General features: G+C 37.2%; 1 protein-coding gene across 7 annotated transcripts in view; it reads left to right on the top strand.

Moving 5' to 3' along the window:
- The first annotated feature begins 934 nt into the window (after nt 1–934).
- Nucleotides 935–18,665, top strand: part of PTPRC (protein tyrosine phosphatase receptor type C) — a 121,336-nt gene continuing 103,605 nt past the window's right edge. For 6 of the 7 annotated variants that reach the window (XM_070473832.1, XM_070473831.1, XM_020910043.2 and 3 more), the window contains exons 1-2: nt 935–1,041; nt 1,123–1,238. In XM_070473832.1, the coding sequence (XP_070329933.1) occupies nt 1,166–1,238 (73 nt within the window). In that variant the 5' untranslated portion in view covers nt 935–1,041; nt 1,123–1,165. The other variant, XM_070473827.1, reaches the window with a different exon arrangement.

Here is an 18,665-nt window from a genome sequence, read left to right as displayed (position 1 = left end):
GCAGAGTGCAGATGGTTGAGTTGCAGCATGTGAGGTGTAGTTCCCTGACCGGGGATTGAACACGGGCCCCTGTGTTGGGAGCTCGGAGTCTTAGCCACTGCACCACCAGGGCAGTTCTGTACTGCTCATATCGTGGAGTCTTCCTTCTTGTATGTGTTTTTCTAATTAATGGACTTACTGAGAACACCATCAAAATCACAAAGGATGCTGTGCATTTATTTGCTGTCATTTAATCAGAAAGGTTGAGACAGTATGGCTGAGGGGGGGGATAAAAGGTTAACTTTTGTGACAAACAGCTCTTGAGTGAATGTCTCTTCTTTCCCTCATCAGCAACACCAAGAATATCTCAGGTCACAGAGGCACTCCTTTATTGAAGCATGATTTGCTGCAGGAGAAGTGAGTTTCTGATTCCATTCCTGGCCCCACAAGAATATCTGTGACAGGTTTGGGGCAAGCCTGTTAAGCTTTCTGAGAGTGCTTTGCGTAGGGAGTGGCTGCATACTCGAACAGTCGTATTGCTGGGTTCTGAATGCCCTAATGGTACAAGATTCTGGCTGTCGAAAATAACCAGAGAGGTAGTTGCTTTTTCATTCATTTGGTCATTTTAAGACAAATACAGTTGTTTTTCTTGTCATTAATTCAATTAGTGTATCATCTTGCCAGTCCTCATTTTTGTTATACCCGTGCTGACTGTTTTATCATTGTTCAGGTAAGAATGTTATAGATTTTTTGGGGTGGGGCATGCCATTTTCTAGTTATCGTGAATACTGCACGGGAGTATTGTTTGGATACGAAAAATGCATCTTTCTTGAGGGAAAATCTTTTGAGAAGCCTAGTAACTCAGTCTACTTGAATTAAGGAAGTAAGAGGCCTTGGCAGTGACTTTGAACAACTTTCTTGACTTCCTGCAAAGAGGACCCTTTGCAGCCCTTTTGGAGAAGTTAGTAAAACTGAATCTGACATCACTGCCTCACAGCAAGTGGTTTGTTCTCAGGGCAGCAGGAGGAAATCGCCCCTGTCTGATAAGACACCAGTTGAAGAGTACGCATTCACTTCTCTCCTTCTTGATTCGGCCTCACAGAGAAACATTGGTTCGGAGATAACCATTATTTTGCCTTTCAGAAGGACGCATGCTGTCTCTCGGGAGTTTGGCTGATTTCCAGATATGACCATGTATCTGTGGCTTAAACTTCTGGCATTTGGCTTTGCCTTCCTGGACACCGCAGTGTTTGTTGCAGGTAAGCACAAGGAAATTCATATTTCCTTAGTTATTCGTGTGTGTGTGTGTGTGTGTGTGTGTGTGTGTGTAAGGACATTGGTTTGAAATAGACATAAAAGCAAGTGAAGTATTGGTGACTAAAGATGAGGAAGCCTGCTGTAAAACGGTCAAGGTCGTTGTCCCTCGGGGAGACATGGCTCCCTGGGTGACAGAATACATTGTTTCTGTTTAAAAAGGCATACATGTTTGGCCCCAAAAATCACGATTCCAAAGGCAAACATTGCCTATCTGTATCTTGGTTTACAAACTGTTCAAGGATATTACAACAGCAGTGCTGAAAGTCTGAAGATATCTGAATGACCAAAAAACTAAATTTTGGTCTTTTTAACAAAAACTGCATTTGTAAAAAATTCATAATATGGTTTTGCTTGCACACAAACCACTCCTTCTTTTCGGACCGGGGGTTTGCTTCCTCAAATTTTGATTATGCCCAAAATATTTTGTTGAATACTTAATTGTATGGTACTTTAACAAATTTGGATATTGAATTAAAGAGTAACTTTTTGCAAAATTTTTATCACAAAATGTATTTTAAATTAAGATTTTTGTTCCTTACAACCCTCTGAATGATTATTTCCTCTGAATAGTCTTACGGGGCCACCGCCCTTCCTGGGTGCTGGGTAAATCTTACAGCCTTGACGAGATAAAAATACTTAAACTCCTAAGAATCATGCAAACATGCATTCTATAGGAAAGTGTAACTGACTGGGGCTCCTGCCTCTCTTCAGCTCTCACATCTGTGCACACTTCTGGTCCACTTAGTGGACATTTCTCGAACGGTTTCAGTTTGGGTCATGAGTGCATTTTGGTTGATATTTAGTATGACTTCTTACAATGCGGGATCGAAAGTTTTTTTTTTTTAATTATCGAAAGGATATTTGAAATGGTATTTTTGCAGATTTCTAAATAAGTTAAAAATGGGAAACATATTTTAAAAAATCTTGCTTATTGTAATTCACTTTGAAATGCCTTTTTAAAAAATTTTCCACCACTCTCCTTTTCTCTAAAAGGCAGGACAGAAGTTCTCTTCTGAACATGCTACATTGTTAATTTACATTCTGTGAAACTAAAGACAATAGAAAGCAGTGTGTAGATTTTTTTTTTATTTAACTGCAAAAATGGATTAAATATTTTTTATATAGATATAGCATTTTGCCTTATACAGAAAATGTTTATTAAGTTACCATTCCTATGAAGCTGGTTATCACAATTAAAGGATTATAAGGAATAATCATTTTTATAAGGTAATATGTATATTATCGTGTCAGAGTAAATTTCCATTAAAACTCAGAAACTGTTGCAAAACTTTCTAAATGAGATATTTTGTAGGTCATAGAGCAAACTACCATAAAAATTTCAACTTCGCCTGTTAAGACTTTTTACTATAAGAAACATCTTTGAATTTGTATTCAAAATGAGAGCATTAAATTATCTAGAAACCTTTAAACCAATTTTGTTGAATAGTTTGTAACACAGATAAATGGATAGGCATACAAAGATTTATTTTGAAAGACCAAGTTTTAACTTGAACTGCTCAGAGAAACACTGAGGGCAAACATTTTTCTAGTCTTCCTGTAACATATATTCATTTTTTGGGAAAAAAATAGATATAATTATTTAGGTGTGCAAATCTTGTTTATCATACTTTGAAGTCCCAAGAGAGATTTTGTGATTCACTGCATAACTTTGGAATTATTAATTCTTTAAATGATATATTTTCTTTTATTCGCAAGCTGTGAACTGGAGTATATGTTTTATTTGAACGTGTTAAATTGAGTTTAATGTTTATAAGCAATACTAGGCATCAAATTTATATTGTGCATTCTAAACACATAAAGAAATAGAGCTAGATGGAGAGAGACATCAATGGATAAATTGATGCACAACTTGGATATTTTATTTAATCTCTAAAATATAAATGTTGGCAAAGATCAACTTTCCCAGAGCAGTAACAATGCTAGGTTGAGTTTTACATAAAAGTCAGTAATCACTTTGCTCTGTGCCTCTTTGCTGAGATAACAGGAAACCAACATTTTGTTTAAATTTTCTGAATAATTCGAGGGGAGAGAGATGGTTCAGAATGCAGGTAGAGATGAATGATCCCTGGCTTGGACAAAAGTACGGCCAGGTTACAGCTTTGTACCATCACAGCCATGAATGCAGGAGTTACGTGAGTTATGAATCATAACGGTTAAGAGTCGTTTCCTGGACATGATTTTCCATTTTTCCATCGACAGAAAATAAATAGCTCATGTTACAAATGTGTACTTTGCCCTGCACACTTGTGGGAGTTCAGTCTAATTGTGAACGGAATTGGATTGGTAATCCTATTAAAGGTCTAAATACAATGTAGAGATTTGGGGGTGTGGGGATGAAGATGTACTGATTTTTGGAAAGTATGTTTCCTAATACACATCCGCCTGGGATCCTTATTATTGCTAGAATTTGAAACACGTTTGGTGAGGGAAAAGGTCAGGTGAGGTTAGGGGTCTGCTCTCCTTTACCACCCCTGCCCCAGGAGACTGAGCGCAGAGTCAGAGCACTCAGCACTGAGCTAGGTCTTTGCTGTGCTCTGGGTTATTTGGTGTCCTTCTCCCAGTGACAGTTAACCTCTGTAAGAATGTAGATGCTTCTGCATGTTCACACCCACACACATACACACTAACAGGCTAGTTATACATGTGTGGGCTATATATGCAATATGTGTTAGTTATTTCATTATACATACAAACATATATGTGAGTATATATTGGTTTCTCATCTGTCTACTGGTTCTCCGTATTTGTCTGCTTTTAAACATTGTGGTTCTACGGGCTTCAATCTTCGGCCAGTTTTATTCTTGTTTCTAAACTCAGAGTTCCTTATCATCACATGCTGTGTACTGATGGTCTTCATTCTCCATCTCCAGATTCACCCTTTACACGGGTGAACCTACCTCCTTTCCTAAATGAAATCTTGTTTTATCACCTTGCGTTTTTTGCAAAAGAGAAATTCTGAAATATGTATATTTAAATGGTCCCCAAGTCCTATCATTTTACTTTATAAAGATCTCCAAAATCTTTCCCCTCTTCATCTCCATTGCCATCCTTTTAATTCTCGTCTTTAACACTTTTCACACTCAGTGTTGTAACGATTTCCTCATCTGTCCATTTCTTTTCACACCCTACAGCTTTAAAAATATAAGATGAAAGAGGAAAAAACCCTCCACATCTTCTCATTGCCTTGGTTTACATTCTAAACTCACTGCCAGGGCACCTGACTCTTCAGGGAGATAGGAGCTGGGCAGGGATACTTTTTCATTTTATGATGGACTAAAATAGAACAAGCAGGAGGCAGTTTCAACACCCTGCTTCTCTACACTTGCTCCAGACCTTTAAGGTACTGTGTAAATCCTATTTCCCCTCTAAAACTCTCTGTCATCACTCTTGCCACAAAATATCTCCACCATGATTCTATACATTTTATCATCCTTCCTAGTATGAAAAATGAAACTGTGTTTCATTTACTGTTTCAATTTGTTGCTGTTGGCATTACTATTTACCAATCAGAGCATGCTTGCTGGTGTAACTTACATGGAAGCAGGAACCATCTTTTTTGTATCATCTGTGCTTGATTTCTTCCCAGGTGCTGAAAAAGTAATGGGTGGTTTTTTTTTTTTTTTTGGACATATCTGCAGATTATAATAATAGGGAAATGAGGGGAGGAGATGAGAAAAAAAAGTAAAGACAGAAAGAGGAGAAATATAAGGTGAAGAAACTAGTGGAAAGATGGAGGCTGTTTGATAAAATGAACAATAAAATAATTTCAGATCTAAATCTTAACAGGCGTTGCCTACTCCCCTCCGCCCCCCCTCCTCCAATTTCCTTCTTTCATATCATTCTACTTTTTATGGGGAAAAAGCCTCTGATTTCTTAAAAATCCAGTGTTCAAGAATATTGTTCCTAAATTTTTCTTGATGCTCTTATGGACATTCTTGTTAGAGCCATTTCATTTGATGGATCAGTTTTGTTTTTCAAATCCAGATGTCCTTGGGGCAAAAAGTAGGAACTAGGAAGGGAGGGACTCATGTGGCAGGTGTACAAGACACCTGGGGTCTTGTCCGGCTTTTACACACGCTGGCGTGGACGGCCCTTGACCTAGAGCCCTGGGGCTGTTTCCAGGGGCAGGTAGAAGACTGCTTACCCTGTCAGCTTCACCGGGATGCACAGAAAGCCTGGAGTCTGACCATCACTTCTTCCTAGATAATCTGACACTGAATTTCAGTCTGAGCTGCTTAAGAGCAGAGATTTGTAGTCAGGTTGATCAAATTTGTTACTGAAAGTCCAGTGTGAATATTGCAAGGTTTTGTTTTCAGACCCTGTGTATGTAAGGCAATGGTGCAGAGAAAGAAATTTGTCTTCAGGGCAGTTACCTGGTCATTTTCAGTCATCTTCTAAGTTTATGGGAATTGTTAGGAGAGAAGACAATGGAAATTTAACCTAACCTCAGTTTAAACTTAATTTTAATCTTGTCTAAATAGTTTTTTTCATTATAAGACACCCAACCACATCAAAGCTGCCTATCACTAAAGAATTAATGCTATGACATTTACAAGCATAAAGATATTAGTAGTAGTCTTATAAGCAATGAGGATTTACTGTATAGCATAGGGTGCTACATTCAATATCTTGTAATAATTTATAGTGGAAAATAATCTGAAAAAAAAAAAAATCACCGAATCACTTTGCTGTACGCCTGAAACTAAAACAATATTATAAATCAACTGTACTTCAGTTAAAAAAAAAAACAAGATAGTAGTCTTATGGAAGGATAAAGAAAAAAAATATGGCAGGCTATTCACTTAAAAATACCATGTGATATCACTTTCTATACAGTTCTGAAACACATGGAAGTAAATATTATAGAAATTATTAGATTTTTTGTACACAGATAACCCAACCAATATTTAGATTAGAAAATATTTAAGTATTTCCTAAAATCTTTGATATGCATTCCTTTAACCTTTAAATATATATTGCTTAAATTTCAGTCTGTCAAGAGTTTGGGGAATGGCTCTTGTAAGCAAAATATTATGTGTTAAGATATAACAACAGAAACAAGAAAAAATAAGAAATGAAAATCTTCCTACTCTTTCAGCTGGGACAAACGTAAGTAAACAGAAAGGCAGTGTTAGTGAAATATTCAAGAATCATTCATGTCCAATCACTGTATCTTCCACTGATGCATTTTTGAAAAGATAAGCAGGAAGATTATCAATGCTTCTATTAGATTTTTTACTGATGACCCAAACTGAAGCAAACTTTAACATCTTTTATGGTGCATAGTTATACAGTGTTGAAAGAGTAAACATTCATTTCCTGTTAAAAATGAGACGCACGTATCTGAAGTGAAAAAAATTTGCTTCACTAAAACTTCAGTTTCTCCTGTAAGTCTATTGCAGGTGTGATAAAGTTGTAACTACGTGTCATGATATCTAAACGAAAATAATTGTCATTTATATATTAGAAAAATTACTTTCAAACAAAATGTGGCTGATTATAGGAAATTCATCAACCCTCTGAAAAAGTGATCTTCTGGAGCAGAGTCTAAGGGCTGAGGGCATCTCAACGTTCTGCTCTGGTGTGTTAGGAAATGAGCAGCTAGCAAAAATCCCTGATGGATAAGAAGAATCTCTGTATAGTCAATTAAAAAAACATCCCGAAAGTCATGAAAAGGGATTAGAGACATGTATAAGTAATGGTGTTGAGATATTATCAAAGGGACAATATCAAGGGAATAAAGTGTGGTCACTGTATTTTAAATATATCTACTTAAAGAAAAAAAAAAGCAATCCTTCGTTTACTGATAAAAGAGAAATATTAAGCATCATAGGAAGTGAGTCAGGACCCATTCCAAGTTGGAGAAGACTGTGGTAGGTGGAATGAGAAATACATTGGAAATCACATTCTATGAATTGTATCATCTGGGTCCAATCATTTTCCACTTCTGATCCACAGTTTCCTCATCTATAAACTGTCATCAGCGTGAAAAGTGTTAATACTTGTCAAAATGCTTTGACAATGATGAGATCCTCTGCAAAGTTGGAAATTTCATTTATAATCCCATGCACACACAGCTCTTCCCCATTGAAACATGGATCCAAGTCACACCTCTTCCTTTGAGAATCTGAGAAGATGACGTTGGAGTCTGTGTGGCAGAGGAATAAACCCTTAGGAATCTTTGAATGTTTTAAATTTCGTATGTCCTGTTTTAGAGGTTTGCAAATCCTCTGGATTCTACTTCTTCAATGGTTTGCAGATCCATTCTGTATCACAACTCTGCTCCAGACTCTTATTTTTTACTGTAACCATAGTCTGGAACCTTGCTTCTCCTCAGACCCCACTAGGACTATCTTTGTAAAAGGCAAAACTCACCTTTGCTCATCCCTTCTTCAGTGCTTCCCAGTGGGATAGAGAACATATTGATCCCGTGATTTTGATCTCAGGGGCGTTTTGACTCAACATTTATGAATATAAACATTTAATTAGTTAACAATTACTATAAACATTATACCAACATTTTTGAGTTTTCCTTGAAAACAGATTTCACACAAAAATCTCCCTCCATTAAGCCAATTTAATTCTGTGAGTATTTTTTATATAACTTAATTGAATCATTACCAGTTTTTCCATTTTCATTTTACTGAACTAAAGTTCAACAGCATCAGTTGAAAACAGATTTCACACAAAAATCTCCCTCCATTAAGCCAATTTAATTCTGTGAGTATTTTTTATATAACTTAATTGAATCATTACCAGTTTTTCCATTTTCATTTTACTGAACTAAAGTTCAACAGCATCAGTTTTCATGTAGCTTTTATAGTTGTTATTAAATTCATGAGTTGATTTTTATTCACATTACATTTACTGATTATAGTTTATGCCTGTGGGAATTTCTTCTTTATGGCTATTGTTTTTCTAAGTGTAATTTTTCTTGTCAAGCAATACACGTGCTTAGTTGCTCAGCTGTGTCTGACTCTTTGTGACCCCATGGACTGCAGCCTGCCAGGCTCCTCTGTCCATGGGATTCTCCAGGCAAGAATACTGGAGTGGGGTGCCATGCCCTCTCCAGGGGATCTTCTCAACCCAGGGATCAAACCCAGGTCTACTGCATTGCAGGCAGATTCTTTACCACTGAGCCACCAGGGAAGCCCTATTATTTTTCTAAGTATAATTTTTCTTGTCAAGCAATACAAATCTAAATTCCCCCAAAAGGCTTTAAATTTTCTTTGTAGCCAGAAACAACATTTCCTGTGTGCAGTTTTAGACACTGTTGATTTCTTTCTTTTTTTTTTTTCACATTTCAAAGTCACATACAGTGCAATTTATGTGATATAATTTTTCACTTTTGTCAAATTTTAGTTTGGGCAGTACTAGCCATCATCAGATCTATTTTGTGTTGATACTTCTATTAGTAACACCCATTTTGTGATTGAGAGCTCTTTCAGCAAGTTTCCTTTGAGATTTTGAGTTTTCGTTATTTCTCAGCTAGCCAATGGAAACTTTAGAAATGCTTGTTAGACTGTTGGACAGTCTAGCATTATTATATTTAAATTCTCGTTTGTTTGTGCCAACTTCTTTCTAGCTGGTGGGGCAAAAGCTAGATAGAACAATCAATAGAAGATTAGAACAATCAATAGAAGTTTAAAATGTTCTCAAGACCCAATGGCAAGTGAAGTAAAAGAATAAAGTGTCTAATGGGCTTCCCTGTGGCTCAGATGGTAAAGTATCTGCCTGCAGCGTGGGAGGCCAGGGATTGAGCCCTGAGTGCGGGAGATCCCCTGGAGAAGGAACTGGCAACCCACTCCAGTATTCTTGCCTGGAGAATCCCATGGACAGAGGAGCCTGGTGGGCCACAGTCCACGGGCTCACAAAGAGTGGGACATGCCCGAGCAACTAACACACAATCGCCCTCCTCTGTTCTCTGTGCGTTTAGGGAAAATGAAAGCAGTTGGCACAGCACATATGGTTCTAGGGAAATCCCTCTACATTTCTTCAGCTTTGTCTGGAGCCACTTTGTGACATGCACTGTATACTCTTGTCACTTCCACTTTCCTAAAATACAGTGTTTTCCTGCCTGCAAGCTGTTGCAACTCTCCCCCACTATGTTTTCTTCCCTCCATAATGTTAAATTGGGCAAAGTATAACTGCTCTTCAAAATTTAGTTCAAAGGTCACCTCCTCTGGGCAGCCCTCCTGTACTTCCTCTGGTCTTCTTCCCCTTTCACACGTGGATAGGTCCTCTTCTGACTTGGAGGTCTGTTCTCTGGCTGTTTCTCACTACTCTTGGTGAGCTCCGGCAGGTTTTCAGCAGGTTTTTACTTACTTCCCAGAGAGGTGAATGGTCCAACCCAGCCCTGTCCTTGGAAAGTACTTAACTCATAGAATCCTTTTGTTGATGTTGTTCCTTAAGTGAATTATTCACAGTAACACTTCTATGTGATAGAAAATTTCAAGAAACAGACAAAAGAAAAAAATTATTAAAATCCTTGCTCATATTTTTTCTTTCTTTCTTTCCTGCTGTTTCTCTCTTTTCAGTTACATGCTGTGTATAAAATTGCATGTCCCATTTTTTTCTGCAAATCAACCATGATTATTCTAGACAACTTGAGAAGTGCAGAAATCAATACATAAGGAAATAAAAATCAGTTACCAATACCCATCACCTAAACACTTTATGAGTATTTCATTTTACCAGACTAGCGAAACCTATTTATTTATTCATGCATTCATTAATCAATATTTTGTGAGTGTTTTCCCCGTACTGTGAGTTGGGAATACCATATTCTGTGGCTTTCCTCGTGTAGTGTGTGATCTCAAAGTGGCAGTGCAGCTTAGAGATAAGGTTTTAAAACTTTTCAAATTCTTTTTTTTTTTTTGTTTTTGTTTTGGTTCTACCTTGTGGCATTCGGGATCTTATTTCCTGGACTAGGGATTGAACCCAAGCCACCTGTGGTGGAAGCATGGAGTCCTAACCCCTGGACCACCAAGGAAGTCCCTAAATCTTCCACATTCTTCAAAGGCTGTCTCCTTAAAGTAATGGTATACCTCGCAACAAATAATTATTTATGTTCTCAATCTTTTACAAATTATAAATTATTCCTTTAAAATCTACATATAGTACATTATTTAAATAAAAACTCTGTTCTTGCCAGGCTACATTTAGGCCCCCATTCCAACCAGATTTTTTTTCAGCAGGCTTTTGGTTATAGAAATTTTGGCGTTGCCACTGAGTTGTAAACATTATTATTAGATATTTAATCAATCAAAGTGGTAGATGTATGGAGGAGCTAGCCAACAGTATCAATTTGTTTGGGTTTGTTTATGATTTAAACTGAAAATAAAATATTTACTTGGAGAGGAATTTTAAACATGTACATACACACACACACACCACACGAACAAATCCTCCACTGTTTTTGGTGATCTTTCACAGTCATTTTCTAAGGTCACCCCCTCATAAGGAGTGGGAGTTGGTGGGGGTGGGGGATATAAGTGTTGAAACTTCTTGTTTTAAATTTTTATTTTTTTTTAGCCATGCCATGTGGCCTGTGGGGCTCTTCTTTCCCTGACCAGGTATTGAACCTGTGCCCACTGCATTGAGAGCATGGAGTCTTCCCACTGAACCACCAGGGGAGTCCAGGGTTGTGATTTCAGCCTGAGTCTATCTGATTCTAGGGTTATTTTTTTCAGCCTTCCTAGTGGTCAGCTTAAAAAGCAGGGAAATTGCCTGGTGATGGGCAAATTGCACCAAGACTGAGGGGTCGGTAGTTTCTTGGAGGTGATTTGTGTGAAATATGCATTAATCCACATCCACTTGATTTAGCCACATGAGTGAGCCATTGTACTCTGAGCCACTTCCGTGTCTTTAGTGAGATCTAATACTATCTCTTATGAAAAGTAAAAAGACATCTTTGATTAATTGGTCTTTACTATGAATATTGATGTCATGTTAACAATGCAAAAGAGATGTATTACCATTGTCTTGAAAAGGTGGCTAGCAAAAACATAGCACCAGCTCTGACTTGAGCTGAGTGATAGAATGGAAATACTGGATTTTCCCCATGCCTAATTCTTTTTTGATATTATATAAAGTGAAAGCTATTGAATAATTTACCGAAGTATCTAGATTTTTCTTTTTCTTTTTTTGCTTTTGAAGTTTGAAGCAAGGGAAGTAACTTGACCTTTGCTAAGCGCTTTGATCATGGAAAACATATGAAGTTCTCATCTCATTCCAGGAAGTGTAGACACCGGATTATCTTTTCATAGTCATCCCAGAGGCATAGTAAATGAATCAGGTAGAGCATTCTTACAGTTTGCTACTCCAGGAATAAGTTGACGATAACTTAAAGGAAAGTAAAGGAAAAAATATATCTATTGTTTGGTTGCCATGATGAATGTGGGCTGCCAATCAGATAATTCAGGCCAAATATTGTACTCTGATTCCTCAGACTTTGGTTTCTAAATCCCTTTTGGGTTACTAAACTAAGACTTTAACTTTTCCCTAATAAACCCTGTCTTTCTGCTTTTCGGTGGTCCATGGTTTTATTTTCTTAATTTGTTTATTGATTCTTCAGGTGTGATCAAGATATATACTCACTAAAAAAGCATAAAAAAGTGGAAGACACCAGTTCAGAGTTTTGACTGTGAGAGGAAGTGATGATATGAAGGAGGTAGATGAGGATAAGAGAAGTGTCAGGAAGTTGACACTTCCTGACAGAAGTGTTTTAAAGAGATAATCCTAGACATTATCAATACATGCTTTAAAATGTGTGAGTTCTCAAACCCCCTCCTTGTCAGCACTCTATTTCATTCTTTTACATTTCTGCCAAGTTTATAGGGGCAACCCCCCCATATTCCTTTCTTTTAATATTTAATTTTCTTGTTCACCAGTAAATTTCATCTTTACTAGTAACTAGCAGTTAAACTTCATCTTTGAAGGCCATTTATATTTGCCCATACACATTGCCATTGCCACCTTTTCTCCTGTTGAGTTTGAAGAACTCGTTGAATATTGCAGATAGATAAACATGCTTATTGCTAGTTAAAAAAGAGATGATACTAAAGATGCTGGATTCAGGCAAGTTCTACTTTTAAAGTGCTGAAGAAATTAACCTTTGACATCTTGCCTAGCCTTCATTCTGAGCTTTCCAACTATGGAACATGAGGAAAATCACCTCTTAAATTCTCAGCTTCATTATCTGTACAATGCGAATCTTGGCCATAGTTCTTAAATGAGACAATTTACTCATTGGTTTAATTGTTTTAAGAGCCCCTACTGTGTTCCAGGAACTATTCCAAGTGCTGACATAGAGGTAAATGCACAAGGAATAAAAATAGTGGTAAATACAACTTTCATGAAGCCTACATCTTAGCAAGAAAGATAACAGAAAACCAAATACATAATTGAGAACATTCGGATGCTGATGTGTGTTGGAAAGTGAAGCAGTGTGTTATGACAGAGACCCATCAGACCGGGGTGAATGGACCTTCAGACAGAGTGATCAAGGAAGGCTTCTTTGAGGAAGTGTCGTTAAGCTCTTGTTGGCTGCCAAGAATATAAAGATTCATGTGAAGAGCAACTGGCAGGTGCAAAGACCCTTTGGAAAAAGCGAACGATTGATGGGTTGAAGGCCCAGAAAGGAGGTCAGAAGCTTGCAGTATGGCAGGTACAGACGGCGTGCTCAGGAGTGCTGAAGAGGGAGAGAAACAGAAGGGGCAGCCTCCCTGGACCTCTTGGGGGTGGGACGTGTGGACTCACCCTAAGTGCAATGAGACGAACCATTTGGAATTTTCACGCAGAGAATGATCTAGCCTCTTTTCCATCTTCAGAAACCCTCCTGGCTGCTGTGAGGAGAGCAGGCTGGAGGTGAGACAAGCCCGGGGACGAGTTAGCGCCAGGTGAGAGGGCAGCAGGGAGACTCTGGATGGAGTGTTGACAGTAGCAGAAAGGACAGGTGCACACAGGGTCTGGAGACGCTGCGGTGTGGAAAGGAAGCAGGGCATGGTGCAGAATGACTCATTTTTCCCCCCATGAGCAACTAAGATGGGGCACATCCCAGGAGGAGGCAGACAGTCCAGGTCTATTTTGTCCATGTTGAATTCTCATTAGACATCCATCTAGAGATGTGGAGAAATCAGCTGGAGTTAAATTAAACGTGAGGGGTCTCCCTATTTATTGGGATTGACTATTTAATGAGATTGACATATGCACCCTATTGATACTACATATAACTAATGAGAACCTACTGTATAACACGGGGACTCTGTCACTGCGCTTCGGGGACCTAAATGGGGAGGAAATGCAAAAAAGAGGGGACATATATACTGGTGGCTCAGATGGAAAAGAACCTGCCTGCGATGCAGGAGGCCCAGGTTTGGTCCCTGGATCAGGAGGATCCCCTGGAGAAGGGAATGACTACCCACTCCAGTATTTTGGCCTGGAGAATTCCATGGACAGAGGCACCTGGTGGGCTACAGTCCTTGGGGTCACAAAGGATTGGGGTCACACACGTGTGTGTGTTAGTTACTCAGTCATATAATGTGTATATATATATATATATACACTCACATACACGCACACACACACACACACACATATATATCTGATTCACTTTGCTGTATCACAGAAACTAACATAATATTATGTTATGCAACATATATTATGTTATATAGTAAGCAACTATACTCCAATAAATTTTTTTAAAGGGTGGGGGCTCATTAGGTCTTGATCAGAGCTGTAACTTTGTGATTCACTGTGTGCGGGCGAATTCAGAGCTGAGGGACTGACTCTGAGACACTTGGAAGAATGTTCAGATGGAGAAGGCTCGAGGACTCAAGTCTGAGCCCTGGTGTGCCGTGTTTAGAGGGGTTGGCAGGAGGGTTTAAGAGAAGAATATAAGAAGGGGTAGCTAGTGGGAAAATGGACAATGTTTTGCTTTGGGTGTTGGAAAAAAGAAGTGATGATCGTGAAAGGCTTAACATGTTTGCTGGCATATAATGAGAATCCAGTCAATCCCATTAAAAATCCCAATTCATGTCCCCTCTTGAAAGGTTATTGGTCAAAGATTGTGAATGTACTAATTATTGTCAAATAACCCCATTTGACTTGAATATTATCACAAAAATAAGTATGAATGAAGTTATAATAATATTTAGAAGCATCAAATATATATGCTATATCAAATAATCACATATATGTGTTATATGTGATATATCAAATATCTATCTTACATATCATATGTAGAGCTTGCTGGCTTAGCTATTAAAAAAGAAAGGTACAATAGTTTTTTAAATAAAAACTATGTAAAATATATTGAGAACTTAATGAATTAGGAATTTAACTCAAAAACAAATGCTTTGTTGAGTCTATTGTGGGAACCTTATTTTGGTGCTTACTGATAAAAAAAAGTTTTAAACACTATTTAAGGCAGTACTTGGACAGGTTGCAGCGGGTTGTTGAGAGTGAATTTGTTACATTGAAGTCACTTCTTTTTTTGAAATATGCTTGATTTATATTATTGTGTTAGTTTCAGGTGTATAGTAAAGTGGTCCAGTTATATATATTTTATTTTCCACTATAGATTATTATAAGATATTGCATATTATTCCCTGAGTTATACCATAAATCCTTGTTGCTTATCTATTTTATTTATAGTATGTGTGTCTGTTAATCCTACACTTGAATTTATCTTTCCTCCTTCCCTTTTCTTTTTGGTAAGCATAAGTATGTTTTCTGTGTCTATGAGTCTATTTCTGTTTTGTACATAGATTCATTTGTATTATTTTTGTATATTCCACACGGAGGTGATAACATATAACATTTGTCTCCCTCTTTAAGAGGCTTACTTCTAAATAAAATTTTAAATCTTTCATTTCCTTGAGAGACGTGAAAACCATTGGGTATCCCATAGGCTTGTACTGGGTAGAACCCAACAGCTTTGATAACTGCGCAGCATACACACTGGGATTTGTCCTTTTGAGACCATACACAAATAACATCTTAATGTCAGGCTTAGAGGTTTTCTTAGAGGCAAATCTTTAGAGGAGCTTATTTTTGTACTCAGTGGTAGTTAACTAGCAGGAAAAGTAGTGCTGACCAAATACTACTCTCAACATTTTCTAGATGTGATCTCATGTAACTTAGGTACACTACCATTATCAAGTCTGGCTCACACTTGTGTTTGTTCATTTGTTTCCCGATATTCATCATAAAAGCTACTGATTATCCTGTGCTAAGAGGGAATAGGTAAATCTGCCCTTCCCTGTTGTTCTGGTTTTAGGTACAAAGGCTGAGAAGGAAGGAGCCTAGGGCCCCTCCCGTGTGCCTGGCACTCGATAGGATAAGCCACCTGCTCCAAGCTGATATCATCTCTTTCTACATTTTCTGTATTCAGAATCCCTCAGAGTCTCAAACAAAGGCTCCGACAATCCTCGGTTTCTAGTCTAAATAGAGGACAGCAGAATTATTAGTAATATTAAACGCAAAGAGTAGGTAATATATATATTATCACATTTAGTTTTGTAGGATGGTGTTTCACTTAAGTTGAAAGACAGGCACGTCGAATGTTTGTGATCCCAGTGATGCAATCATTGAAAAGGCTCAGCACAGGAGATAGTTGCAGAGCCTTCTCTTGCGGTCCTGCTGTATCTTTGTCCTGGTATAAAGCATAGTTTAGGCACAACTGCTTCATCACACGTGCACGTGAGGCTGGAGTTGGGGGAGAGGGAATGAGAGAAAGAGGACCAGTGTACTGTAAGCAGTCTCTTACTGCAGGGGAAATAGATAATTCTGCTTGTGACTTTAGCATCAGTGAATCAGAAAGCCTAGCTGCTGTGAGACCATCCACCTGTGTGTAAGGAGTAGGGTGAGAAAGCCTGCTACCACCAAGTCGTCCATTTTCAGAGATGTTAGCTCAGTGATGGAGCAAGCTTGACTTTATTTACCCACTGTTTCAAGGATAAAAGTTTGAATGAAGGGAATGACTTTCCATCTAAATAAAAGAGAACTCGAAACAGCTTTCCATGTGAGCAGCTGTGAAGCTGGTTTGCTCACTGGTAACTTGAGAACAAATGGAACCCACAGGTCTACAGGTTTGAGAGAGAGAGGTTCTTACAGAGAGGAAGACCATTTTCAACACAAACTCACCAAAGCCTTTGCAATACAAGATGATCCCTGTTCTAAGAATAGAAGGCGATGCCACATTGAGGGCATCTAGAAGGTGCTGATGAAAGAACCACTGGGAATGGCCAGTGCAAGATCAAAGGCACATAGAACCTCAGCGTTCTGGACGTGGAACAAGTCAAATGCAGTATAAGCAGAACTTCAAAGCTGAGGAAATAAGAATCACAAAAATACCTTTAGTTGTCAAATGTAAAATTTGTGCCAGTTTTGTCACATTCTATTTTTCAGGAGTGCTGTAAAACTAAAGATATTGTCTATTAACATCAATTTAATTTTACATGTTTTTCCCATCTAGCTTAGTCAATTTTCAAAATGAAAAAGTGCATTATGCTCAAGGAATCCAAATGACTTTTGTGATCCTCAACAGAATACCTTCTCTTAAACTAAATGTCAAAATGTACTTTCTAAGTATGGGGTGGTTACAGAAAATGAACGAGAAAGCACTTCATAAAGTGTAATGAGATGAAGTCATATAAGGAATTCTTTAAGAATTTGGAAAACCATGAGGGAGTACGAAGTTCTGTTATTACTATAATCATTAGCTCTCTTTTGGTTTTTCACTTTATGAATTGGAATAACAGTTGAAATCTTGATTTAAAAAACAAGAAATGTTCTCATATTAATCTATAAGTCAAATGGAAATATGGAATATTCAGCCACTGTCAATGTGTACTCTTATTTTGTGATCAAACTATTCTACAAATATCTGTATTTGCTAAAGACTAATGGACTAAAGGAAAAGGAAAAATCATTGCAACCCACAAAGCCTTGGTTTTGTGGAATATTTGCTCTGATATCTGTTTTGTCAGCTTTTGAAAGAAAATTTTTATCATGGATCTACCTTTTTTTCTCTTTTGCTAAAAGAGTAATCTTTATATTTTAAACTAAAGTATTTATATAATGTTATTTCTGAAAAAAATTCCTATGTCTTTTAATTCATTCTTTATTCCATTCCATATTGAATGTAGAAAATATTGCTATAATTCTTTTAAAACTAAAGTTTAATTCATTTAAAAATCTAATTTGGCATTCCTTATCCATGAATTTTATCAGAAATAACACTTCTTAAGGGTATCAGACACCATAGCCCACCTCTCTTGCTAGGCTTCCATTTTATGGGCTGAACATCTGGATTTGATGGACAGGAAAATATTTCCTTCCGCTGACTTTTTAGATAATCCTTTCTTACAGATGCACATGCCTCATGTTTGTTAATAAAATGTACATGACTTTCATATCTACTGCTTTAATACATAGTGAATTATGGAATTTTCAGTGACTTCTTTAAAACTGAATACATTTTAAATTCCTTATAAAAACAGTATTAAGAGCCACTCTAAAAAGTATTAGGACCACAGATGTTTTCCTTTAGAGTGTTAATTGATTTAAGATTCATCAAAATGTTGTTAAAACATCCAGAGGTCAACAATAATGATAGCACATGGGTCAGGTTAAAATTCTTTTTGTACAAAAAAAAAAGCTAGAGAGAGAGAAATGGTAGCTCATTTTATTCTGATTAAAAAATTAACTAGTGGAAAAATTAACAGCAGTCTGACATCTAAAAATGCCATTTGCTTTTTTTTTTTAATAAAGAAAGAGGATTTAAAATTAAGACTTAGAAGTTACATGGTAACCCTCCTACCCCCCCAAAAAAAATTATGTATACAGGTTACAGGTGATAGTTTTGTTTTTAGTGAACAGAGGAGAACTATACATTTGTTTTTAAATCCCTTGTCCTCTTTTACAATTGTAGCAATTAAGCTACTGAATGTTTTAGTCTTCAAAATAGAGCAGGTAACAAACAATGCTAATCCCACTTTTGCTCTAAATGCGTGAGCATGAAAATGAAAGCACTGATTAATTTTGCTTATCTATAATATCAAAGTTACTGAGAATTAAGATCAGTGAAGGTTTTGGGGGACTTTTATCTCAGGAAATACATCATGGATTTTATCTGTCAAGCAAATTCCATTAATTGGGTAGCAACATCTTGCTGAGTACATGACTGATTTTCTTGTGTCTTCCTAGTATTTATATTGTATCTTTATGGTCAAAATAAGTTAATATGTACATAGGATATGAAAGGACCAGAAAAACTGTTTTCCTACCAAAATCATAGACAATGAGGATGCCTTTATTCCTTTCACTTTATTTTTAGATAACAC

The sequence above is a fragment of the Odocoileus virginianus genome, chromosome 11, assembly GCF_023699985.2.
Source record: "Odocoileus virginianus isolate 20LAN1187 ecotype Illinois chromosome 11, Ovbor_1.2, whole genome shotgun sequence".
Taxonomy (NCBI): domain Eukaryota; kingdom Metazoa; phylum Chordata; class Mammalia; order Artiodactyla; family Cervidae; genus Odocoileus; species Odocoileus virginianus.
This window is presented reverse-complemented; position numbering and strand designations above follow the sequence as displayed.